The sequence below is a fragment of the Chiloscyllium punctatum genome, chromosome 34 (assembly GCF_047496795.1).
Source record: "Chiloscyllium punctatum isolate Juve2018m chromosome 34, sChiPun1.3, whole genome shotgun sequence".
Classification (NCBI taxonomy): Eukaryota; Metazoa; Chordata; class Chondrichthyes; order Orectolobiformes; family Hemiscylliidae; genus Chiloscyllium; species Chiloscyllium punctatum.
In genome coordinates this window covers 43,150,404-43,177,431 of record NC_092772.1, presented here as the reverse complement: position 1 = coordinate 43,177,431, position 27,028 = coordinate 43,150,404, and the positions used below count along the sequence as shown (strand labels likewise).

General features: G+C 45.2%; 1 protein-coding gene across 3 annotated transcripts in view; it reads right to left on the bottom strand.

Annotated features, from left to right (window-relative positions):
* The window catches only part of LOC140458802 (pregnancy zone protein-like), a 363,432-nt gene that overhangs the window by 39,360 nt on the left and 297,044 nt on the right, over positions 1–27,028 (bottom strand). For 2 of the 3 annotated variants that reach the window (XM_072553442.1, XM_072553444.1), the window contains 9 exons: positions 19,199–19,367; positions 16,662–16,887; positions 15,876–16,002; positions 12,700–12,821; positions 10,644–10,695; positions 9,659–9,742; positions 2,441–2,617; positions 1,977–2,058; positions 594–750 (listed from right to left, as the gene is read on the bottom strand). In XM_072553442.1, the coding sequence (XP_072409543.1) occupies positions 594–750; positions 1,977–2,058; positions 2,441–2,617; positions 9,659–9,742; positions 10,644–10,695; positions 12,700–12,821; positions 15,876–16,002; positions 16,662–16,887; positions 19,199–19,367 (1,196 nt within the window). The remainder of the gene's footprint in view (positions 1–593; positions 751–1,976; positions 2,059–2,440; positions 2,618–9,658; positions 9,743–10,643; positions 10,696–12,699; positions 12,822–15,875; positions 16,003–16,661; positions 16,888–19,198; positions 19,368–27,028) is intronic. The other variant, XM_072553443.1, reaches the window with a different exon arrangement.

The window sequence follows — 27,028 nt, the reverse complement described above, 5'->3', positions numbered from 1 at the left end:
CCAAAAAATATCAATTTACCTTTACTCTCTGTTTCCGAGCACAGACAATTTTCTATCCACATTGTTAGTGACCCTTTCATGTCATGATCTAGAACTTTCCTCACAGGCACGGGATCACCCTCCTTCTGAAAATCCATGTGGATCACATCAACCGCATTATAATCATTGACCTTTTTTTTCAGCTCTTCATAGACACTCCAACAAGTCAGTTAAATAGGATTTCACCCTTAGTGCCCTCATTTATTTAGTGTTTATTTAGTACCTATCTGATTCCGTAATACCACTAATTTGATTTCAAATAATTGCTTCTGGAAGCTTTCTTGCGCTGAATTTAAACTCACTGCTCTGTAATTGTGGGGATTATCCTTACAACCTTACTTGAACCAGATTGTAATATTTGCAATGTTTTAGTCTTCTAACATTTCACCTGAGTCTTGGGCAGGTTGAAAGTTTATGGCCAGGGCCTCCATAATTTCCATCCTTGGTTCTTTCAAAATCTTTCAATGCATCTCAACCAGTCCTGGCGCCTTATTGACCTTAAATACCAATTCTTTTGATCCCTGACCCTCGGTACTGTCTTTTCCCCTTGGTACCTTGAGGGCATTGTTGAACAAATATCCAAGGTTACGGAAACAACCCGACTCCAGTTGATGTCTCTGGAAGAATCTGACAGTGTCTCCAAGGGTGTCATTATCAATGAAGATGTACTGACGAGCACTTGCAAATGATTTCATCACAAAGGCTGTCAACCTGAAAGAAAGAGCTAGAATGGTGATATGGAAGAAGCTGAATATTGACAGCTCCTTGGGTGTTCTTCCTCAGTCTTTCAAACGTTCTCTGTAATTTCTGCTCTCCGTATCCAGCTCTGTCTCTTGGTTCCTGACTCTTTCTCTTACCTGGTGTTAATCACTCTCCTTCTGATCGCACCTCCCCCCCCCCACTTTCTGTCACTCATTCTATCTCTTTATAATAACGTTAGTGTAAGTTAGGTTTTTAAAGTTCTTTGTGCGCTGCTTTCAGCTGGCTGTCTATGCACTATCATCACTATACTTTAGTGAGATTTGTCTGTATATGGCTATGTGTGTGAGAGAGAGGGAAAGAGAGACAGTAGCCCTCTGTGTGTTTTACAGTGACTATTTCCCCATGAATCAATGTGTATGTGAGTCTCCTCTGGCTCTGCACATACTTTGATTACCATTTCCCAATGAGTCCCTTTTTATTTGTCATTTTCAGCTTTCTCAAGGCATACTGTAATCACTACTTCCAAGTGAATGATGAGAAGGTGTGGCTTTCTCCAGGCATAAAGGGTTCTATTTTCCAAAGAATTGGAAACCTTTCAGCTTTCTAGGTATACTTATGGATGCACACACACAAAATGCTGTATCCACTACACTAAATGTACTGCAGCACTTTAGTAATGCAGACCACCATTATTTTTACAAGATCAATAGGGAGAGGTAATAAGTGCAAACTCAGCAAGCAAAATCCATATCCCTGAATGTTTTCTTTTCCATTCCCAGTGTGCGCCTATGTCTGTGTGTGAGTGTGTGTGAGAGAGAGAGAGAGTGCGTGTGTGCGTGTGTGCGTGTGTGTGTGTGTGTGTGAAGTTAGTTGTAAGTATGAGTATTACGAACACTCTCTATTTTCTGGTAGATTTGTATCTTGTAACTTTGTAACTGGTTTGTTCTGATTACTATTTCCTAGTGAATCCACTGTGTATGAGAGCAGCTTTCAGTGCTTTCCATGTTTATGATGATCACTACTTCCCCAATGAACCAGTGTGAGTCAGATTGTTTCAGCCCATTCCATGTGTATTATAATCATTATCTCTCACTGAATTTGGTAAATACTTGGCTTTTAGCCTTTTTCTGTACGTGTTGTGATCACTGTTTGCTCAGTACATGTACATTCTGCATGTGTGTTAGTTGTACCAGACAGACAGGAATTGGGAAGTGATATTTCCCCTTCAGCTGTACCAGGTATTTCCTTCATGATCTGTGTCTCCAAACGCACTGAAGGAACCATCACGATGTTTGTATGTCAGCTGGTTCTGGTATCCTGTGGAGTAGTGAGCAAGTTAATTGAGGTTAAACAAGTCACAGAGAGTTATAGTGCAAAGTACATCAAAAAAGTGTCACTCCTACATACACATGGATTAATACACTCACTCAGACCGAGAGTAATGCACTTCCAAACAGTGTTATGCACAAGCAGAGTAACACATTCACTCACACACAACCATACACATTAACTCACACCGAGAGAAATAGTCACACTCACAGCCAAATGTAACACACACAGGCCCAGAGTAACATACACATAAATGCAATCAGAGTAGAAAACTCATCCATACACCCAGAGTAACAGACACACAGACAGACAGGTACGCAACACACACAGACACAGCCACACAATGCAACACATTCTGGCAGAGATCTACCTGTCCGTAGGTAGCCAACTGCTTTTTCCTGGATATCCCGAGTGAGCTGATCTGTTTTATTCAGGTATCTCAGCACATAGATATTTGGGGCAAATTTCACCATGTTCTGTTCGCCACACCCTGTGGGTAGTCTCAATAACCCATCCAGATTCTCCATTGCAGAACTCAGTATGTCCCCTGGAGAGAGAAGGAGACAAAACAGAGGCCACAGAGTTCAAAAAGCCCTAACCCAACCGAAAACTTCACCCAAATACTGAGTACAATACAGTAGAATATTAAGAAAGGAATCTTATGGGATTTTAATGACCAGGATATAAATTGGACGGAAGAGGTAGCTGAAGGGGACAAGGCAATGCAGTTCCGGTAATGCATACAGGATTCACTCCAAATGCAAAGTGTAAAATGTGCTAAAAAGGAAGATTGATAGTAATGAAGATCAAATCGGAAAGCTTAACCATTTTTACGACAGAGAAAGATATAGAAGCTAGGGAACTAGGGGAAGTACATATTGAGGCCTTGAAAAGAGTCCACATTACAGAAGTGGAGGTGCTGGAAGTCTTAAAAACATAATAGTGGATAAATCTCCGGGACCTGATCAAGTGTATCCCAGGACATTGTGGGCAGTTAGGAGGTGGCACGGTAGTTAGCAACTGCTTCCTCACAGCACCAGGGTCCCAGGTTTGATTACAGCCTCGGGCAACTGTCTGTGTGGAGTTTGCACGTTTTCCCCATGTCTGCTTGGGTTTCCTCCAGGTGCTCCGGTTTCCTCCCACAATCCAAAGATGTGCAGGTTAGGTGAATTGGCCACGCTAAATTGCCCATAATGTAAGGTGCTTTAGTCAGAGGGAAATGATTCTGGATGAGTTACTCTTCGGAGGGTTGGAGTGACTTGTTGGGCTGAAGGGCCTGTTTCCACACTGTAGGGAATCTAAAGTTAGGGAAGAGATTGCTAGGTCCCCAACAGTGACATTTGTTTTATCTACGCACATGGGTAAGGTGCCAAGGACTAGAGGGTGGCTAATGTTGCACCTTTATTGAAGAAAGGCTGGAGGGAGAAGCCTGGAATCTATAGGCCGGTGAGTCTGACATCAGTGGTGGGCAAGATGTTAGAGGGGATTTTGACAGAGAGCATTTGGAGAGTATTGAAGATGGTGCTGGACTAGCATGGCTGCATGGAGGTTCTTGAGCCTCGGACTCAGCCATTGTTGTCTACTTTCTTTCTTTCTTTCAGAGGCAGTTAGGCAACTCGGAGGCAATCCCCAGAACTGAAGAGATTACAAATCCCCAGCTCATTATTTTAGGACTCAAAGTATTAAGAATGTATTCACAATTTCTCTTCACAACTCTCGCAGTAAGCTTCTCAACATATCTTACAGTTTTGCCAGTGCATGTATTGACTGTAATGCTACTATCAACAAACCGGAGTCACAAACTGCAAACAGCAAGGAAAGCTTAAATCCCCAGTTAATGTTGTTTGGCAGGGCTTCCTGATTCGGTCGGGTCAACAGGACCTCACAGTCAATAAGGTCCACCCAGTTCCCATCATTACACTTTTCTTTTCATTTATTTCTGTTTCTTTTCTTTTTTTTTCATTTTCATGTTTGTTTCTTTTCCTTAAAGCTTTTTACGTCAGTTAATCAGTAACCTCAACACTGCAGCAAGAGCAGGCCATGTGTGGCCTGACCGCAACCTCCTGCCGATTGGAGGTGGCAGTGGTGGGCGTGTCTCCCCCCAGCCATTGGAGGTGGATGCATCTCCCCTGTTCATTGGAGGTGGGTGTGTCTCCCCCTGTCCATTGTAGGTGTGTGTGTGTCTCCCTTGGCCATTGAGGGGGCAGCAGTGGGTGTGTCTCCCCTGTCCATTGGATGTGGCAGCGGTGGGTGCATCTCACCCGGTCACTGGAGGTGGGTGTGTCTCCCCCTGGCCATTGGAGGTGGCAGCAGAGGGCGTGTCTCCCCTGGTCATTGGAGGTGGCAGCAGTGGGCGTGTCCCCTCCTGGCCATTGAAGGTGGCAGCGGTGGGCATGTCTCCACTGGCCATTGGAGGTGGCAGCAGTGGGCATGTCTCCCCTGGCCATTAGAGGTGGCAGCAGTGGGCGTGTCCCCTCCTGGCCATTGGAGGTGGCAGCTGTAGGCATGTCTCCACTGGCCATTGGAGGTGGCAGCAGTGGGCGTGTCCCCTCCTGGCCATTGGAGGTGTGTGTGTCTCCCCCTGGCCATTGGAGGTGGCAGCGGTGGATGTGTCTATCCCCTGGCCATTGGAGGTGGCAGCAGTAGGTGTGTCTCCCCTGGCCATTGAAGATGGGTGTGTCTCCCCCCTGTCCATTGGAGGTGGGTGTGTCTCCCCCTATCCATTGGATGTGGCAGCGGTGGGTGCATCTCCTCCAGTCACTGGAGGTGGGTGTTTCTGCCCCTGGCCATTGGAGGTGGCAGCTGTAGGCATGTCTCCCCTGGTCATTGGAGGTGGCAACAGTGGGCGTGTCCCCTCCTGGCCATTGGAGGTGACAGCGGTGGGTGTGTCTCCCGGCTATTGGAGGTGGCAACAGTGGGCACGTCTCCCCCGGCCATTGGAGGTGGCAGCAGTGGGCGTGTGTCCCCCGGCCACTGGACGAGACAGCAGTGGGCATGTCCCCTCCTGGCCACTGGAGGTGGCAGCAGTGAACCTTTCAAGATAGTGGCACCGGCAAGTCCACTTCTCAGAGGAGAGAAGTCAAAGCAGGACACTTAGTGGGACATTGCAGCATGGCCTGGCAGTGGAGCCAGGGTATCCTGGTTACAGTCAGCCCAGAAGGGGATTCGTGGCATTGGCAGCAGCATGATATGCCTGGAGTTGTGGTTGTGGCAGGGCCAGAGCAGGGCCTCTTGGTTATCACCGAGACAGTGGTGGCAGCATAGCCAGGCATTCCTGGTTATCACCAAGATGGTGGTACCAGCGTAGCCAGGGATTCCTGGTTATTACCGAGACAGTGGAGGCAATGAAGCCGGAGATTCCTTGTTATCAAAAGATGGTGGTACCAGTGTAGCCAGGGATTCCTGGTTATTTTTGCGATGGCAGTGGCAGTGAAGCTGAACGTTCCGGGTTTTTACCAAGATTGTGGAGGTAGCGAAGATGGGGATTCCTGGTTATCACCAAGATGGTGGTGGTAGCCAAGCCGGGGATTCCTGGTTATCACTGAGATAGTGGTGGTGGCCAAGCTGGGGATTCCTGGTTATTACCGAGATGGTGGTGGTGGCCAAGCCGGGGATTCCTAGTTGCGGGACGAGTATGGCTTCAGCACAAGATACAGCATCAGCGGCCGCCTTAGTGAGGTGGGGCCCAGCAGTGAAGGACTGGCACCTAAAGTCTGGCGACTCCTACATTTCTGGGTCCAGCGCAGGCAGCAGTGAGGTGATGGAGGAGCGGTGGAGGCCAAATTGTGCCTCAGTTGGAGCTTTTCACCATATTTTACTCTATCATTCACTGTGAAATGTAAGTATCAATAAATCATTCAATTCAGCATTGCATTCAGTGAGAACTTGCAAATTGGACATAAAATTGGCTTGACAGAAGGAGACAGAGGGTGTTAAGGGTAAACTGACAGAGGTGGTGGGTTGCTTTTCAGACTGGAGGTGTTCCATAGGGATCGCCTCTGGGTATGCTGTTGTTTGTCACTTATATAAATGATTTAGATGAGAATTTCGCAGCATGATTAGTAAGTGTGGGAATGAGGTTATCTAAGATTACAAAAGGATCTTGATCAGTTTGGCTGATGAGCCGAGAAGTAGCAGATGGAGTTTAATTTGGATAAATGCATGGTTTTGCACTTTGGTGAAAAAGTGAAGGCAGGACCTACACAGTTAATGTTGCTAAACAAAGAGACCCAGTGGTTCAGGTACATAGTTCTCTGGAGGTTGTATCACATGTGGAAAGGCTAGTTTAAAGTAGGTGTTTAACACACTTGCCTTCATTGCTCAGGCTATTGAATACCGGAGTTAGGATGCCATGTTGACATTTTATAGGATGTTGGTGAGGCCACTTTTGGCGTACTGTGTATAGTTCTGGTCATCTTGCTCTTGGAAGGATATTATTAAATTGTAGAAGGTTTGGAAAAGAGTTACCAGGATGTTGGCAGGACTGAAGAGTTTGAATTATAAGAAGAGCTGGTAGGCTGAGACCTTTCTCATTGGAGTGTAGGAGGTTAAGGGTAAACTGACAGAGGTTTATAAAATTGCGAGGGGCATAGATAAGATGAATAGCAAAGGTGTTTTCCCTTGGGTGGGAGAGTTCAAAACAAGGAGTCATATTTTTAAGGTGAGAGCAGAAGGATTTAAAAGTACATAGAACTTAGAACATAGAAAAGTACAACAAAGAATAGGTCCTTCAGCCCACGATGTTCTGCTGAGGATGAATCCTAATGCAAAATAGAATAACCTAACCTATACACCCCTCAATTCACTGCTATCCTTGTGCATGTCCAGCCATCGTTTAAATGTCCCTAATGACTCTGCTTCCACCATCACCGCTGGCAACGCATTCCATGCATTCACAACTCTCTGCGTAAAGAACCTTCCTCTGACGTTCCATCTATACCTTTCTCCTAATATCTTAAAACTGTGACCCCTCATGCCAGTCAATCCTGCCCTGGGGAAAAGTCTCTGGCTATCAACTCTATCCATGCCTCTCATTACCTTGTATACCTCGATCAGGTCACCTCTCTTCCTCCTTCTCTCCAGAGAGAAAGGTCTGAGCTTAGTCAACCTCTCTTCATAAGGCAAGCCCTCCAGTCCAGGCAGCATCCTGGTAAACCTTCTTTGCACCCTCTCCAAAGCCTCCATATCTTTCTTATGATAGGGTGGCCAGAACTGGACACAATATTCCAAGTATGGTCTTACCAGGGACTTGTAGAGTTGCAGCAAAACCTCGCAGCTCTTAAACACAACACCACTGTTAATGAAAACCAAAACACCATATGCTTTCTTAACAAAGTGACCAGAGAGGCAACTATATCATCAACAGGGTGCCTTGTGTGTGGAATGACCTGCCAGACGAAGTAGTAAGCACAGGTACAGTTACAGTTAAAAGACATTTGGGCAGGTCCAAGAACAGGAAAGGTTTTGAGGGATATAGGCCAAACGCAGGCAAGTGGGACTGGTCCAGATTGGGAAACTTTGTCAGCATGGCTGAGCTGGACTAACGGGTCTGTTTCTGCGCTATATGACATTATGATTCTCAAAGTAGTGAAGGTTGGGGGAAGATATAGATAACAATGATAGTAACATAATAAATGTGAAGACAATGATAGATAAGAAGATTTATAGGATAAAAACCAGCTTTATCAATGAGAAGTTTTTTTTGATTAACAATACTGATAAGCAACAATGTATGATAATGGCGATTCAAATATTCAAACATCTGAAACAATGGTCAGTGTACAGAAGAAATCTTCCCTTCAAAAAGGCTAAGGATAATTGCAGAAGGTTAATATGCAGGTACAACAAATATTTGGGAAAACTAATGAAATGTTATCACTTCTTGTGAGGGAAATTGAATATAAATGTTATGGTTCGGGGCAGGGGTGAAACTGCATCTGAAGGACTGTGTAAGGTATTGATCTTTATATCTGAGGGAAGATTTGAGGCAGATCAATGAAGCTTTACCAGACTAACAGCTGGAAAGGAAAACCTGTCTTGTGAGGAAAAGTTAGACAGACCAGGTTTGTATCCATGGATTTCCTGAGGAGTCTTGACAGGATGGTTCTGGAGAGGGAGTTTCCTCTGGGAGAATCTTAAACTAAGAGGTCATCTATTTATAATCAAGATGAGGGGATTGTTTTCTCTTGGGGGAGTTGTAAGGGTTTGGATCATGACTTCTCAGAAGCTGGCAGAAATAGGTTCTTTAAAGAGATTTTAAATTTGAGTTGGATATGAGGTCTAAAACACTGAAAGAGGAAGTAGCTTTGAGATTTTCATGATATCAGCCATTTAATATCATAATATATTAAATGGTGGAGCAGGTTGGACAGGTCAGATATTAGAGCATTCGTCTTGTGATTGTATGTCAGAAGCTTTCAGATTCCTAACCTCAGCCCCGATTACAATACCAAAAGATAAACATATTTCAATCCCAAAATACAAACCACACCACAATCCCAAAACCCAAACCATACCTCAATCCCAAAACGCAAACCATGCCTCAATCCCAAAACCCAAACCATACCTCAATCCCAAAACCCAAACCATGCCTCTATCCCAAAACCCAAACTGCACCTCAATCCCAAAACGCAAACCGTACCTCAATCCCAAAACCGCAAACCATGCCTCAATCCCAAAACCCAAACCATACCTCAATCCCAAAACCCAAACCATGCCTCAATCCCAAAACGCAAACCGTATCTCAATCCCAAAACCCAAACCATACCTCAATCCCAAACCCCAAACCATGCTTCAATCCCAAAACCCAAACCATACCTCAATCCCAAAACCCAAACCATACCTCAATCCCAAACCCCAAACCATACCTCAATCTCAAACCCCAAACCATGCCTCAATCCCAAAACCCAAACCATACGTCAATCCCAAAACCCAAACCGTACCTCAATCCCAAAACCCAAACAGTACCTCTATCCAAAATGCAAACCATGCCTCAATCCCAAAACGCAAACCATGCCTCAATCTCAAAACCCAAACCGTACCTCAATCCCAAAATGCAAATCGTACCTCAATCCCAAAACCCAAACCATGCCTCAATCCAAAACCCCAAACCGTACCTCAATCCCAAAACGCAAACCATGCCTCAAACCCAAAACCCAAACCATGCCTCAATCCCAAAACGCAAACCATACCTCAATCCCAAAATGGAAGCCATGCCTCAATCCCAAAACCCAAACCATGCCTCAATCCGAAACCCCAAACCGTACCTCAATCCCAAAACGCAAACCATGCCTCAAACCCAAAACCCAAACCATGCCTCAATCCCAAAACGCAAACCATACCTCAATCCCAAAACCCAAACTATACCTCAATCCTAAAAACAACCTGCCCCCAATTTCAGTTTTAACAAAAAGAGGGAGAGTCAGAGAGAGGAAGAGGATGAGGTAGTGATGTAATGATGTTTCTCTCTCATCCTTGTGGAGGTCAGTGCTACTCTGGTTGTTATCATTCTTCAGTATGGAATATGACTGAAGCCTTCCCTTTCCAGAGTTATGTACAAGCCTCCATCGGATTGCTATTAGATTCTTACCCAGCACAGTCACATAGGCCCTGCTTGATCCTTCAATGATGTCTTTAGGAAGTTCGAGCTGGAATTCCTCAGTGATTGGCTTGCCTGGATCGAAGATCAAATGTGAGAACCTCCAGTTAGTCTTTGACAACCCACATAACCCATAAGGACAGCACACTGACCCTACCTCTCAGCTGCACCCCTTCCAGGTTTTCCCACTGTTAGCTCAATCACCATCATCAACTCCAATCTCATTCCCAGAGTGATGTGTCCTCAGACAGAGTGACAGTGAACCCATTAAATCACCCAACGCCGCAACCATCATCAATAAGTCTTCCACATCCAATCACTATCATTACATCACTCTCTCACTTTGTCTGTCTATCTGTCTCTCTCTTTCTCTCATATATCTCTCTTTATGCCTGTCTTTGCCACCCACCCTCTCTCCCACCCAGGACTGAGGGCAGTCCCTCATACACTCCCTGTCTCCAAACAGAGCTGAGGGACATACACTCCCACACATTCTCACTCTCCCCACAGAGCCAGAGTGGAGAGACCCTCCCTCACTGTCTCCCTCACACAGAGCCAGAGCAGAGAGACCCTCCCTCACTGTCGCCCTCACACAGAGCCAGGGCAGAGAGACCCTCCCTCACTGTCTCCCTCACACAGAGCCAGAGCAGAGAGACCCTCCCTCACTGTCTCCCTCACACAGAGCCAGAGCAGAGAGACCCTCTCTTACTGTCTCCCTCATACAGAGCCAGAGTAGAGAGACCCTCCCTCACTGTCTCCCTCACACAGAGCCAGAGCAGAGAGACCCTCCCTTACTGTCTCCCTCACACAGAGCCAGAGTGGAGAGACCCTCCCTCACTGTCTGCCTCATACAGAGCCAGAGCTGAGGGACCCTCCCTCACTGTCTCCCTCTCCTTCATCAAAATGCTGAGGGAACTTGACTTGACTGGATGTTCAGATGGTCCCATTGCCCACCAGGTGAACTGGAGTCTTCTACCTGCTGGACACACCAAAGAGTTGTGGGTCAGTTCAGTCTCGATGCCCTCGGGCTGCAAGACAGAGAGTGAGTGTCAGCGAAAGGGAATATGTGACAAAAAGATCGAGAATTTGGGAGACAGGAAGGTAGTGAGATGGATAACAGAGACACAGAGATAGGAGAAGAGTGTGACAGAGAGTCAGATCATCAGAAAGCAAGATGCAGAGATGGAGTGGTAGAGAGGATGAAACAGAGAGTGCAATGGACAGAGATAGCACAAGACAGCGAGAGGGAGAGACAGAGAGGGAGAGAGAGAGAGAGAGACAACAGGGAGTAACAGATGAAAAAAGATCTGTAAAAGAGAGCAGGGAGCAAAATATAGATAGACAGATAGGGACGCATGGCAGGGGGAAGAGAGAGAGAGAGCGCGCGAGAAGGGCAAAATATCAGGGAGAAAGGGATAGATTCCAAGAGTGAGTAGGAGAAAGAAGAAGACAGAGATGAAGGGATAGATGACAGAGATTTAGGGAAGAGAAAGAGAGAGGAGATTGAGAGACAGAAAAGAGAGGGAAAGAGAGATTATGTTCTAATCATCATGAAAAGCAATAAAGTAAAAGAGCAAAACAATTTCACATAACCACAATCATCCATAGTTACTTGGCAGGTTTGATCTGTTATTTCAATGATCAGACTCCAGATCAATACCAAATAACCATGAATCAGTAAATGATCTTTAAATTGTACTGCTCCATTTTGATTAACTGGCTGACTCAAAGAGAGATCTGACAGATGTATTGGCAGTCAGTCCTCTCAAGGCATTCAGCAATGGACACAGTCAACCAGAACCAGTTGATGCATTTCCACTCTTACTCATCTATGATGTTTGGAAACAGATTGATATGGAAGGATCATATGTGGATATTGAGAATAGAAATATGGAAATGTTCAGAAATTCTGGACTAAAAGGCATTTACCAGGATTATGAAGAAATGTGCATAGTTCAACAATAACGAGAGTACTGACTCACCAATGAACTAATGAAAAGTTGAGTGAATTTGGAAAATAGGCGAGCAAAGCTTTTTAAGATACGGCACCTGACTTTGCTGCTCCCACCCCCCCACCCCACCTCCTCCTGCAATCCTGTCTGCTGAAGGTTACCTAGCAAGATTTGAATCATTTTTGTGCAGGACACCTGAGTCTGTGAGTAAAGGAGAGACAACGTCCTGCAGCAATATGATGTCTCACCCCTTAAAAAAAGAGATTAAGGAGGAATCTTAGAACAGGACAGGCTGCACAGATTGCACTCTCTCTCTCACACAGAAATATCTCTGTGATCCAGCGAATGTTCCAGATATAAGCCATCTCTGACTACCTCATAAACCCCGAAAAGTCAAAGCATGTCCACTCAAAGGCCGAAGCCTAATTGTCCTTCTGTGTAAACTGAAGTGAGCCTGAAGATATCTGAAGATATTTTCTCACTCCACATCAGTGAGCATTTTGATTTCATCAACAGAAAATTCTGGAAATTTAAAGATCACATTTACCTTTTGTGTTTGGTCCAATGGCCCACAGAGAGCAGGCCTTCTGAATTTTTAAATTTAGTTTTCTCCCTCTTTGTCTGTCTGTATGTCTCTTTCTCACTCTCTCTCTCTCTCTCTCTCTCTGCCTCTCCCCCTCACTCACCTTCCCTTTTTCTCTTCTCTGGAATATGTCTTAGTTGCTCACCCGTTCTGTAACTTAAGGAATTGTTTTCTTTTATGATAAATGAGATACCTCTGAGTTTATCAGAAATCCATTGAAAGTCACCTTTGTTCTGATAGTGGTAATTAAGGAAAATAATTTAGATATTTTACCAATTGAATTAATACATTGAAAGTTTTAGCAGGACTGATCTTTCAGTCAGCAGGACACCCTATGCCAGACACATCATATATTCCTCAATAAAGTTTCTAGACCCTGAGTGTTCACTCTTCTGTCAGTCCATCTCTCCATTCTCCTGCCCAATTACAGCCCTCCCTTGACCCTGCACCCATTCAGCTTCAAGCCAATTCCTTCTCAATCATTGCACAGTTCTGACCTTGATGAGGACGGATTTCCGAATGACATCCAGAGCTCCTTTAGCAGGGACAATCGCCATCTCATTCCCACACAGAGTCTCAGAGGCAATCGATTCAGCTTGCACTGTCAAATTCTGCTGGCCTGGATCATTGAGAGAGAGAGACAGACAGAGAGACACAGAGAGAGGAGAAATGTGAGCATGAATCAGGGCTGATTTATTCCTTCTATATCCCACAGACTGGACAAGGATGTGGAGCAGGAACATGGGATGATGCTCCCGAATCTTCCCTAAACCAGGGATCACTGGACAGTGATCAGGAACCGGAGCACAGACTGATTCATCTTCTCGGTCCTTAATCTGGGATCATTCCACAGGGATTACGAATGGAACACTGTGTTGATTCTCCCTTTCCCTCCCTTTTTGCTATTGCTGTTGGGGAGGTTTTAAACTAATGTGGCAGAGGGCTGGGAACCAGAAGAGAAGACTAGTAGATAGTGAGGTGGAAACTGGAGACTATAACGATCACAAAGTTAGCATTACCAAGGGGATGAGTGGGCAGAAAGCAGATGAACGCAAAAGAATTGGTGGTCTGAAGTGCATATACTTTAATGCAAGGAGGATAGTGGGTAAGGCAGATGAACTTAGGGTTTGGATTGGTACCTGGGAGTATGACATTATTGCGATCACAGAGACTTGATTGAAGGAAAGGCATGATCGTCAACTAAATGTTCCAGGATATAGATGCTTCAGACAGAACAGGGAGGCATGTAAACGGGGGTGGGGGAGGTCAGGCATTGCTGGTCAGGGATGATATCATGGCTGTGCTGAAGGAAGACACAATGGAGGGCTTGAGCAGTGAGTCTTTATGGGTGGAGCTGAGAAATAAGAAGGGTGCAGTTACATTGGTGGGGCTCCCAACAGTGAGTGTGAGGTAGAAGAACAAATATTACAGAAAGATGTAGAGGACATAGGGTAGTGGTGATGGGAGATGTAATTTTCCCAACATTGATTGGGATACAATTAGTGTCAGAGGTCTGGATGGGGCAGAATTTGTAAGGAGCATCCAGGAAAGTTTTCTAGAGCAGTATGTCAATAGTCCGATGAGGAAAGGGGCCATATTGGACCTGGTGTTGGGGAATGAGCCAGGGCAGGTGGGAGAAGTTGCAGTGGGGGGATTTCTTTGGGAATGGTGACCACAATTCTGCAAGTTTTAAAATACTCAAAGGCAAAGATGAAAGTGATGGCCCTAAGGGAAGAGTACGAAACTAGGCCAAGGCCAAGGGAAAAGTGGATTGGACACAGTTATTTGAAGGGAAGTCTATATTTAGTAATGTGGGAGGCTTTCAAAGATAGGTTGAAGATAGTGCAGGATAGGCATGTCCCTTTGAAAACATGACATAGGAAAGGCAAGATTTGTGAACATTTGCATGACAGGAGAAATTGTGCGACTAGCCAAGAGGAAAAGGGAAACATACATAAGGTCCAGGCAGCTAAGAACAGAACAGGCCCTGGAGGAATATCAGGAGAGTAGGACCATTCTTAAATAAGGAATCAAGCGGGCTAAAAGGGACCATGAAATAGCTTTAGCAAGCAGAATTAAGGAGAATCCCAAAGCTTTTTATTCTTACATAAGAAGCAAGAAAATAATGAGAGAAAGGGTTGGCCCACTAAAGGATAAGGAAGGAAGGTTGTGTGGAGAACCTGAGAAAATGGACATGATGAATGTTGAGATTAGAGATAGAAGTTTGATTACTCAGGATCATGTTGACATAAGTAGGGAAGATGTGTTGGGTAGGCTAAAGGATATTAAGGTGAACAAATCCCCAGAACTGGATGCGATCTATCCCAGGTTGCTGAGGGAAGCAAGAGAGCTGGGGCCCTGACAGATATCTTTGTGGCATCCTTAAACACAGGTGAGGTGCAGGAGGACTGGAGGGTTGCTCATGTTGTGCCCCTGTACAAGAAGGGTAGTAGGGATATTCCAGGTAACTACAGACCAGTGAGCCTGACGTCAGTGGTGGGAAAGTTGCTGGAGAAAGTACTGAGGGATAAAATCTAGCTATATTTGGAAAAGAATGGGCTTATCAGTGGTAGGTAACATGATTTTGTGTGGGGGAGATCATGCCTTACCAACTTAATAGAGTTAATTGAGGAAGTGACCAAGTTGATAGATGAAGGAAGGGCTGTTGATGTCATATACATGGACTTTAGTGAGGTGTTTGATAAGCTTCCCCATGGTAAACTAATGGAGAAAATGAAATCACATGGTGTGCAGGATGTTCTAGCGAGGTGGATAAAGAACTGGTTGAGCAACAGGAGACAGAGAGTAGTAGCTGAGGGGAGTTTCTCAAAATGGAGAAGGGTGACCAGTAGTGTTCCACAAGGGCCAGTGTTGGGGCCACTGTTGTTGTGATATACATAAATGATTTGGAAGAAGGCATTATTGGTCTGATCAGTACGTTTGCAGATGACACGAAGATTGGTGGAGTAGCAAGAAAGCATAGGGGACTGTCAAAGCATACAGGAGAATATAGATAGACTGGAGAGTTGGACAGAAAAGTGGCAGATGGAGTTCAATCCAGACAAATGTGAGGTGATGCATTTTGGGAAGTCTAATTCTAGAGCAAATTATACAGTAAATGGAAGAGCCTTGGGAAAAGTTGTTGGGCAGAGAGATCTGGGAGCTCAGGTCCATTGTACCCCGAAGGTGGCTGCACAGGTGGATAGAGTGGTCAAGAAGGCATATGATATGCTTGCCTTCATCGGACGGGGTATTGAGTATAAGAGCTGGCAGGTCATGTTAACATTGTACAAGACTTTGGTTCGGTTGCATTTCGAATACTGTAAAAAGGTAGATTTTACCCTTTCTTCCCTAACTCAGGGATTGGGAACAGGTACCTGGAATGATTCTCCCCTTCCCCCCCAACATAGGGATCAGAAGCAGGTACCCGGAATAATTCTTCCCTTCCCTCCTGAAACCAAGAATCGGAATAGGTACCTGGAATGATTCTCCCCTTCCCTTCCAAACCCAGGGATTGGGAGCATAGACATGGAATGTGTCTCCCCTTCCTTGACTGACCCAGGGATTGGGAACAGTTACCTGAAATAGTTCTGCCCCTCTCTCCCTAGCCCAGGGATTGGGAACAAAGGCTCCTTGGCCCAGATTGGAGTCTGGTGCTCAGTAAATTACTGACCCAGTCCCGTGGCGAGGAGATGCCAGCTGAAAGTCTGACTGTCCTGGGAGCAGATGCAAGTCATATGTTCGGTGTCACTTTCTGCTGTTACAGTAAATCCCTGGGCATTGAGCAGGGTCACTTTCACCTGAGGAAAGAGGAAATGGGTAAATGTGCCACAATGCAGGACTCAGTCCAGAAGTTCACAGCTAGTCTTTGGGTCATCTCCACAAAAAGCAGAACAGGATCCAACCTGGCCAGTTACCGCCCCAATCATCAGTAAAGTACAGGAATGCAGAACTATCAAGTAGCAACTGCTCAGCAATAACCTGTGTATACCGTCTCCAAGCTGCATTGCTAATATTCACTGAGGTACCTTCCAGACCCACGACCAATACCATATGGACGCACAAGGGCAGCAGCTGCATGGGCAGAGTACCTACCAGAGGTTCCCTTCTGAGCCACTCACCATCCTAAGCTGGAAATATATCATTGTTCCTTCAGTGTTGAAACCCTTGAATTCTCTTGCAAAGAACACGGACTCCAGCAGTTAAAGAAAGGACCTCAGCAATGGTTAAGAAATGCTGGCCCAGCCAGAGCCACACACATAGATCTTGTGAAGGAATAAACAAGTACTCCGCTCTGAGTTTGGCACCCAACATGATGAGCAGGAGTAACAGACAATTCGTCCCCGGTCTGTATTCAGCTAACATGATGCCATAACTGGTGTAGTGTAGGGCAAAAATGGCAGGGAAAAGGCTAGTACCTCATTCCAGTGTGGAATAACAAGCAGGCGAGCTCACTCACCACAAGACATTGGCTCAGGTAGTTGAAGACTTTGGCATTGAGAGTGAAGCCCTCGGTTCTGACAACAGCAAAGGGCAGAGCCAGTTCGACGAAGAATGGTTGAAATGCCTTGAAGGTGGCAGTGTTGGAGATTCCAATTCCCACATGGCTAGTACAGAACATGCTGCCCTTCCATTCCGTGATAGAGTCTGGAACTGTGATGGGGACAGAGACAATCCCAGAGGATCTGAGGTGAAAGGAAGGTAATCATGGAATTGGAAAAGACAGTTTGCTCTGAAATAAAAACCACCTGCAGTGAGATCCTTCAACAGTGCGGCATTCCTTCAGTACTGACCCTCTGACAGTGCAGCACTCCCTCGGTACTGTCCCTCTGACAGTGTGGCACTCCCTCAGCACGGACCCTATGACAGTGCTGCACTCCCTCAATACTCACCCTCTGAAGTGTGGCACTCCCTCAGTACTGATCTTCTGACAGTGTGGCACTCCCTCAGTACTGACCCACTGATAATGAGGCACTCACTCAATACTGACCCTCTGACAGAATGGCATTCCTCAGGTGACAATGCGGCATTCCCTCAGCACTGACTCTCAAATGGTGCAGTACTCCCTCAGTGCTGATAAACTAATAGCCTAGCGCTCCCTCAGTACAAACTATCTGACAGTGTAGTACTCCCTCAGTACTGACCCTCCATCTGTGCAGTCATCCTTCATTACTGAGCAACTACTTCCCCAACAACCCTTTCTACTCAGTAACTGCCTATATCCGGACACTGCGACTGATCTCAGTAACCTCTCCACCACCAACAACTCTTCCTAGTCTGTAACCTCCTAAATGCCTGACACTGCAATCGATCTCAGTAACCTCCTCTAGAACCTGCCTCTGTTATGTCTTATAGCCCTAAAGCTGAATATCCTTTATCCACTACAGCCCCATATATCTGCCACGTCCTCCTGCCCCTACCCTCCTCCATTTCTTTACAACCTATTCTTGTGCTACCTTCTCCTAGCTCTTACACAGCTTCCTAGCTGACACCTCCTCCAGCATCTACACCTTACAACAAATCTACAATGCAATCTAGATCCTAGGACTTCATCTAGGACAAAGAACTCTCCCTATCACTGTCACCTCATCCAGCATCGACACCCTTCTCTACTTATCCAATATTTCTCCCAATTTCTATAAGTTCCTCCTGTCACCCACCATATCCCTATAAAATTCTCCAGACCCTGCCACATTTCCAAACTCTTTCGCCTCCTCTATCCCTATCCATCTTCCATTCTCTGTAACCTACTCCATCTCCTACACCCCACAATGTCTTTGTAACATCCTCCTGTCACTGCAACATTCTCCAACTCTATAATCTTTTCTATCTCCTATCCATCTTCCCTTCTCTGTAACTATCCCAACCCGCTACAGCCGGCATGGTGGCACAGTCGGGCAGCACAGTGACACAGCGGTTAGCACTGCTGCCTCACTGTGCCAGAGACCCGGGTTCAATTCCCGCCTCAGGTAACTTCTGCGTGGAGTTTGCAAATTCTCCCCGTGTCTGTGTGGGTTTCCTCTGGGTGCTCCGGTTTCCTCCCACACTCCAAAAAATGTGCAGGTTATGTGAATTGGCCATGCTAAATTGCCTGTAGTGTTAGGTGAAGTGTGTAGTAACTGGAGGAGATAGTAGTGATAGGCAAGGTTGTAAGGATTGGAGGAGTTACAGAGATTTGAAGATGTCTGAAGATTGGAGAAGATTACAAGATAGGGTGTTCCAGGGGCTGGAGGTGGGGAATGTAGTCTGGATGGGTTGCTCTTCGGAGGGTCGGTGTGAACTTGTTGGGCCGAAGGGCCTGTTTCCGCACTGTAAGTAATCTAAAAAGACCCTCCCTATCCCTGAAACACACCTCCCTTCCTCTGTAAAATCCTCCAGTGCCTGCAACACACCCTTTCTTTATAACTATCTCTTCCAGTACCAACACTCCTCAGTGTTTCTGTGATTTCCTCCAGTCCCTATAACAACCCACATTTTTTTCACCTCCCTCAACTCCTCCAAACTTTCCTATCCCTGTAGCCTCCTCTAGTCCCTGTGAACTTCCCTCTAGATAACCTCCACCTTTACCCGCACACTTCTTTATCTGTGTATCCTCTTCCAATCTTTAAATTATGCCCTACATGCATAACTTCTTCTGAACCCTGCATCATTACCCTTCTGTAGCGTCCTCTAGCCCCTCCATCACTCACTATCTCTGTATCCTGTTCCAGTCCCTGCCCCATGCCTATCTCTGTAATCCTTCCCCAATTCCTACTAACTCTCTCTATCTCTGTAACCTCCTCTGTCCCCTATACCCCTCCCCATTTCCATAACCTCCTTCAGTCCCTTCAGCCATCACTATCTCTGTACATTCTTCTTGCCCCTGCACATTTCCCAATCTCGGTAACCTCCTCCAGATCCAATTTCCTGCGCGATTCTCCAAACCCAGCCTGTGTGCACCACCCCAGCCCGAACTCTGGGACTCTCCCAAACCCAGCAGATTAATTCCTTGCTTACCTGACAGGGACAAGATCCCAAATCCACGTCTCGGGAAAGTATTTTCGGATTTCGATGATACGTCTGGGTGGTTGAATTTTGTTAGCTTCAATGTTGATGTTGAGTTCGTTAGACGCATCTAACATTTCCTCTGCTAATACTGGCATTTCATCCATTTCCAAGTAGTCTGCTGAAAGTATCGGAACGGACAGCAATTGTTTAGCAAAACATCGAGGGCTGATGGGCCTGTACTGTGCTAGACTGTTCTATGTTCCATGTTCTATGTTCAAAAGGTCATAGTTACACACTGAGGAGGTGATGAGTCCCATATTTTGGGGGTGACCAAGAGTGTTTTTAAAATTTATTTGGAGAATGATGTGGAGTCGAGGTTCATAGTTTGGGGCATGTGATGGGATCCACTGTTGGTGTGAGTCAGAGGGGGTCTCTTTTTTTTATCTCTGTAATGCATTCAGGGAATGAATAAGTCACCGGCTGGACCAGCACTCATTACCTGTCCTTGGTTGCCCCTTGAGAAGGTGGTGGTGACCTGCCTTCTTGAAGCTGCCATCTATGCACCGCGGGTAGACAAGGCCTGGAGGGAGGGAACTCTAGGATTTTGACCCAGTGACACTGAAGGATGGTGATATATTTCCAAATCAGCGAGCAGCTTTGAGGGGAACTTGCATGGGATGGTGTTCCCATGTATCCGCTGCCCTTTTCTTCAAGCTGGAAATGCGCATGCATTTGGAAAGTGGTGTTTAAGTATCTTTGATTAACTTCCATTAAGCATCTTGTAGACAGTACACACTGCTGCTCCTGAGCATCGGTGGTGGAAGGAGTGGATATTTGTGGATTTAGTACCAATCAAGTGGCTGCTTTGTACTGGATGGTGTTGAGCTCCTTGAGTGTTGTTGGGACTGTACACAGCCAGGCAAGTGGGAAGAATTCTGTTGCACTCCTGACTGTACTCACTGCTGTATTCCAAGCCTCTGACCTGCTCTTGCAGCCACTGTATTTCTATGGTGAGCCCAGTGCAATTTCTGATCAATGGGAAACCCACAATGGTGAGAGTGTTAATGATGTCATTAAATGACAAGGGGGAGTGGTTCGACTCTCTCATTTGGGATGTGATGCCGTCAATGTGGATTTCACCAGTTTCCTCATTTCCCCTGCCCCCATCTCATCGGAGTTCCAAATTTCCAGCTCAGCACTGCACTCACGACCTGTCCCACCTATCCATCTTCCTTCCTACCTACCCACTCCGACCTATCACCATTACCCTCACCTCCAAATACCTATTGCACTCTCTACCCACCTTAACCCCAGCCCCACCATCACCCCATTTACTTCACCACCCCCTCAACTCACAGCCTCATTCTTGATGAAGGGCTTTTGCCCGAAAGGTCACTTTGCTAACTTCTCGGATGCTGCTTGACCTGCTGTGCTTTTCCAGCACCATACACTCAACCATCTCCCTCTAAACCCTCTCTAATCATATACCCATCCAGATGTCTTTTAAATGTTGTAAATGTACCAGCCTCCACCACTTCCACTGGCAGCTCATTCCATATACTCATCACTATTAAAAAGTTATCCCTTAGGTCCCTTTTATATCTTTTCTCTCACACTCTAAACCTATGCCTCTAGCTCTGGAACCCACCGACCCCAGGGAAAAGGCCTTGCCTATTTACCCAATTCATGCCTCTCATGCTTTGAAACTTCTATAAGATTACCCCTCAGCCCCCAGCACTTCAGGAAAAACAGCCGCACCCTAGTCATCCTCTGCCTATAGCTCAAATCTCTAACCCTGGCAACATCTTTGTAAATCTTTTCTGAACACTTTCAAGTTTCACAACATCTTTCCTAGGAAAGAGGCCAGAATTGCACGCAATATTCTAACAGTGGCCTAACCAATGTCCTGTACAGCTGCAACATGACCTCCCAACTCCAATACTCAATGTTCTAACCAATAAAGAAAAGCATTCTAGATGCCTTCCTCACTATCCTATCTACCTGAGACTCTACGTTCAAGGAACTATGAACCTGCACTCCAAGGTCCCTTTGTTTATCAACACTCCCCAGGACCTTACTATTGAGTGTATAAGTCCTGCCCTGATTTGCTTTACCAAAATGCATTCCTCATATTTAACTAAATTAAACTCCATCTGCCACTCCTCAGCCCATTGGCCCATCTGATCAAGATCTCGTTGCATTCTAAGGTAACCTTCTTCACTGTCCACTACAACTTCAATTTTGGTGTAATCTGCAAACTTATTAAGTATGCCTCTCATATTCACACCCAAATCATTGATATAAATGACGTAAAGCAGTGGACCCAGCATAGCTTAATGAGTAAGTAGAAAATATGATGGGTCACATATTTTTGGGAATGACATGAGGGGATGCATATCCTGTGATAAGAAAAGGAGGAAATGAAGATCCTGGAGTTTTATTGGCCGGGGATAGGGATAATGAAATGTTTTAACATCTATTTGACTTTGGTTCTACTGAAATCTAGAACAAATAACAATAACAGCTTTCCAAGCCTGCGTTGACATATTTTGCTCATCCATGTTAAAACTGTCTTCACTTATAGGATCTATTTCTCTCTGTCCCCTTCCTAGTCTGTATTCATCCGGATGCTTCTTGAATGCTGCTATTGTGCCAGCTTCCACCACTCCTCTGACAGTGTCTTCCAGGCACTCACAACCCTCTGTGTGAAAAACCTGCCTTGCACATTCCTTTTAAACTTCACCCCTCACATTTTGGTAATTGACCCTCCACTCTGTGAAAAAGCCACATACTTCCCATTCTTTCCATATCATTCACACTATTGTAAACCTCTATCAGGTCACCCCTCAACTTCCTGCATTCCAGTGAGAACAAACCCAGTCTATCCAACCTTTCTTCATTGCTAAAATCCTCTATACCTGGCAACATCCTAGGAAACCTTTTCTGTTGCCTTTCCAAAGCATCCACGTCTTTCTGGGAGCATGGTGACCAGAACTGCAGCAATACTCCAAGTGTGGCTGAACTAATGTTCTATAAAGCTGCAGTATAACTTGTCTATCCTTATACTCAATGCCCCATCTAATGAAGATAAGCATGCCATAAGCCTTTTTTTAGACAATAGACAATAGGTACAGGAGTAGGCCATTCTGCCCTTTGAGCCTGCACCACCATTCATTATGATCATGGCTGATCATCCTCAATCAGTATACTGTTCCTGCCTTATTTCCATAACCCTTGATTCCATTATCCTTGAGAGCTCTATCCAACTCTCTTATCTACCTGTGTTGTCACCTTCAGTGATCTGTGGATCTGCACACCCAGATCCCTCTGCATATCGATACTCCTAAGGGGTCTGTTATTCACTGTATAATTTCCACCTGTACTTGACCTTCCAAAATGTATTACTGCACACTGGCCCAGATTAAATTTCATCTGCCATTTTTCTGCCCATGCCTCCAATGGATCTATATCCTGTTGTATCCTCACTATCAGCAATCTTTGTATCATCCAGAAACATACTAATTAGATCAGCTATTTATTCCTCTGAATCATTTATATGGACCACGAACAGCAAGAAGTCCCAGCACTGATCCCTGTGGAACATCACTTGTCGCAACCCTCCATTCTGAAAAGCATCCCTCCATTGCTACCCTCTAGCTCCTATAACTGTATCCATTTTACCAGCTCACCCCTGATACCATATGATTTCATCTTTTGTACCAGTCTGCCATGAGGGACCTTGTCAAAGGCTTTACTGAAGTCCGTGTAGACAACATCAAGTGCTTTTCCCTCATTAATCATCTTCGTCACTTCCTCAAAAAAATTAGTGAGACATGATCTCCCCCACACAAAACCATGATCTCTATCATTAATAGGTCTATTGGCTTCAAAATGCATATAGATCTTGTCCCTGAAAATCTTTTCCAATAATTTCTCTACCACTGGTGTGAGGCTCACAGGCCTGTAATTTGCTGGGTCATCCCTGCTCCCCTTCTTAAACAAAATGTCTTTCAATGCTCCAGCAATTTGTTCTCTTGCTTTCCTCAACATTCTGGGATAGATCCCGCCAGGACCCAGGAACTTACCTGCATTAATATCTTTTAAAATGTGCAACATCTCTTCCTTTTTAACAGCAACTTGGCTGAGGTCTTCACATTCCCTTCCCTGAGATCATCCTCCATCAATTTCTTCTCTTTGTTGAATACTGACACAAAGTATTTGTTTAGGACCTTTTAGCCCTTCTAATTCCTTGTTTAGGTCCTTTCCTACTCTCCTTATATACTCCAAAGGCTTCATCAGCTCCCATCCTCCCAGACCTTACATATGCTTCTTCTTTTCCTTTTTGACCAAGGTGATCCAAGGTTCACATAATCTGCCATACCTATCCTAGCACTCTAATCAACTGCTGTTTGAAATACTCTCCTTCATTCTAGTGCCACTCTAATCAACTGCTGTTTGAAATACTCCCACATATCTGATGTAGATTTACCCTAAAACAGCCACCTCCAATCAACGTTCTTCACTTCCTGCCCAATACTGTTGTGGTTCACCTTCCCCTAGTTTAACACCTTCACCTAAGAACTGCTGTTATCCCAATCAATAAGTACCTTAAAACTCGTGATATTATGGTCACTCTTCCCAAAATGACCTCCACTGAAATTTCACTCACCTGGCCGAGCTCATTTCCCAAAACCAGGTCAAATAATCACACCTTCCCTGGTTGTACTGTTTACATACTATGTCAAGAAACCCTCCTGAATGGTTCTTACAAGTTCTGCCCCATCCGAGACCTCAGCATGTAGTGAGTCCCAGTTAATATAGGAGCAGTTTAAAACACCCATCACAACAACCCTGCTGTTTATACATCTTTCCAAAATCTATCTATATATTTTCTCCTTGATCTCCCCCTGGCAGTTGGAAGGCCTAGAGTATACCTGCAGCATTGTGGTTTCACACCTCCTATTCCTGAGTTCCACCCAAAATGCCTCGCTGCACAAATCCTCTAATGTATCCTCCCTCAGTACAGATGGGAGATACTCATTGAGTCATAGAGATGTATAGCATGGAAATAGACCCTTCGGTCCAACCAGTCCATCCCATTTGCCAGTACCTGGCCCATATCCCTCCAAACCCTTCCTATTCAGATACCCATCCAAATGCCTCCTAAATGTTGCAATTGTACCAGCCTCCACCACTTCCTCTGGCAGCTCATTCCATACATGGACCACCCTCTGCATGAAAAAGATGCCCTTAGATCTCTTATATTCTTTCCCTTCTCATCCCTCTAGTTCTGGACTCTTCAACCCCAGGGAAAAGACTTTGCCTATTTACCCTATCCATGCCCCTCATCATTTTGTAAACCTCTCCCTCAGCCTCCAACACTGCAGGGAAAGCAGCCCCAGCCCATTCAGCCTCTCCCTGTAGCTCAAATCTCCAACCCTGACCACATTCTTGCAAATTCTTTTTAAACCCTTTCAAGTTTCACAACATCTTTCCAATAGGAAGGAGACCAGAATTGCATGCAATATTCCAACAGTCACCTAACCAATGTCCTGTACAGCTGCAACATGACCTCCCAACTCCTGTACTCAATACTCTGACCAATAAAGGAAAGCATACCAAACGCCTTCTTCACTATCCTAACTACCTGCAACTCCACTTTCAAGGAGCTATGAACCTGCACTCCAAGGTCTCTTTGTTCAGCAACACTCCCTTGGACCTTACCATTAAGTGTACAAGTCCTGCTAAGATTTGCTTTCCCAAAATGCAGCATCTCGCATTTATCTGAATTAAACTCCATCTGCCACTTTTCAGGCCATTGGCCTATCAGGTCAAGATCCTGTTGTAATCTGAGGTAACCCTCTTCGCTGTCCACTACATCTCCAATTTTGGTGTCATCTGCAAATTTACTAACTGTACCTCTTATGCTCGCATCCAAATCATTTACGTAAATGACAAAAACCAGCACTGATTCTTGTGGCACAAGAAAAACAACCCTCCACCACCACCCTTTGACTTCTACCTTTAAGCCAGTTCTGTATCTAAATGGCTGGTTCTCCCTGTATTCCGTGAGATTGAACTTTGCTAACCAGTCTCCCATTGGGAAACTTGTCGAACACCTTACCGAAGTCCACGTAGATCAAATCTACTGCTCTTTGTTATACAAATTAATCCTCTTTGTTATTTCTTCAAAAAAACTCAATCAAGTTTGTGAGACATGATTTCCCATGCACAAAGCCATGTTAACTGGCACGGCATGGCACGGTGGCACAGTGGTTAGCACTGCTGCCTCACAGCGCCAGAGACCTGGGTTCAATTCCCGCCTCAGGCGATCGACTGTGTGGAGTTTGCACGTTCTCCCCGTGTCTGCGTGGGTTTCCTCCGGGTGCTCCAGTTTCCTCCCACAGTCCAAAGACGTGCAGGTCAGGTGAATTGGCCATGCTAAATTGCCCGTAGTGTTAGGTATGGGGTAGATGTAGGGGTATGGGTGGGTTACGCTTCGGCGGGGCGGTGTGGACTTGTTGGGCCGAAGGGCCTGTTTCCACTCTGTAAGTAATCTAATCTAATCTAATCTAACTATCCCTAATTAGTCCTTGCCTTTCCAAATACATGTATATCCTGTCCCTCAGGATTCCCTCCAACAACTTGCCTACGACCGACATCAGTCTATAGTTCCCTGGCTTGTCTCTTCCGCCCTTCTACCGCCAACCTCCAGCCAACCTCCAGTCTTCCGGCACCTCACCTGTGACTATCGATGATACAAATATCTCAGCAAGAGGCCCAGCAATCACTTCTCTAGCTTCCCACGGAGTTCTAGGGTACACCTGATCAGGTCCTGGGGATTTATACACCTTTATGCATTTTAAGGCCAACAGCACTTTCTCCTCTGTAATATGGACATTTTGCAAGGTGTCACCATCTATTTTCCTACAGTTTATATCTTCCATATCCTTTTCCACTGCAAATACTGATGCAAAATACTCATTTAGTGTCTCCCCCATTTTCTGCGGCTCCACACAACGGCCACCTTGCTATCTTTGAGGGGCCCTATTTTCTCCCTAGTTACCCTTATGTCCTTAATGTATTTGTAAAAACCCTTTGGATTCTCCTTAATTCGATTTGCCAAAGCTATCTCATGTCCCCTTTTTGCCCTACTGATTTCCCTCTTAAGTATACTCCCACTGCCTTCTTCTCTTCTAAGGATTCACTTGATCTATCCTTACATATGCTTCCTTCTTTTTCTTGACCAAGCCCTCAATTGTTTTTAGTCATTCATGTATTCCCTATACCTACCAGCCTTTCCTTTCACCCTAACAGAACTATACTTTCTCTGGACTCTCGTTATCTCATTTCTGAAGGCTTCCCATTTTCCAGCCGTTTCTTTACTTGCGGACATCTGCTTCCAATCAGTTTTTGAAAGTTATTGCCTAATATCATCAAAATTGGTCTTTCTCCAATTTAGAACTTCACCTTTTAGATCTGGTCTATCCTTTTCCATCACTATTTTAAAACTAATAGAATTATGCTCACTGGCCCCAAAGTGCTCCCCCACTGACACCTCAGTCATCTGCCCTGCCTTAGTTCCCAAGAGTAGGTCAAGTTTTGCATCTTCTCTAGTAGGTACATCCACATTGTGAATCAGCAAATTTTCTTGTACCCACTTAACAAATTCCTCTCCATCTAAACTCTTAACACTATGGCAGTCCCGGTCTATGTTTGGAAAGTTAAAATCCCCTACCATAACCACCCTATTATTCTTACAGATAGCGTGAGATCTCCTTCCAAATTTGTTTCTCAATTTCCCTTTGACTATGAGGTGGTCTGTAATACAATCACAAT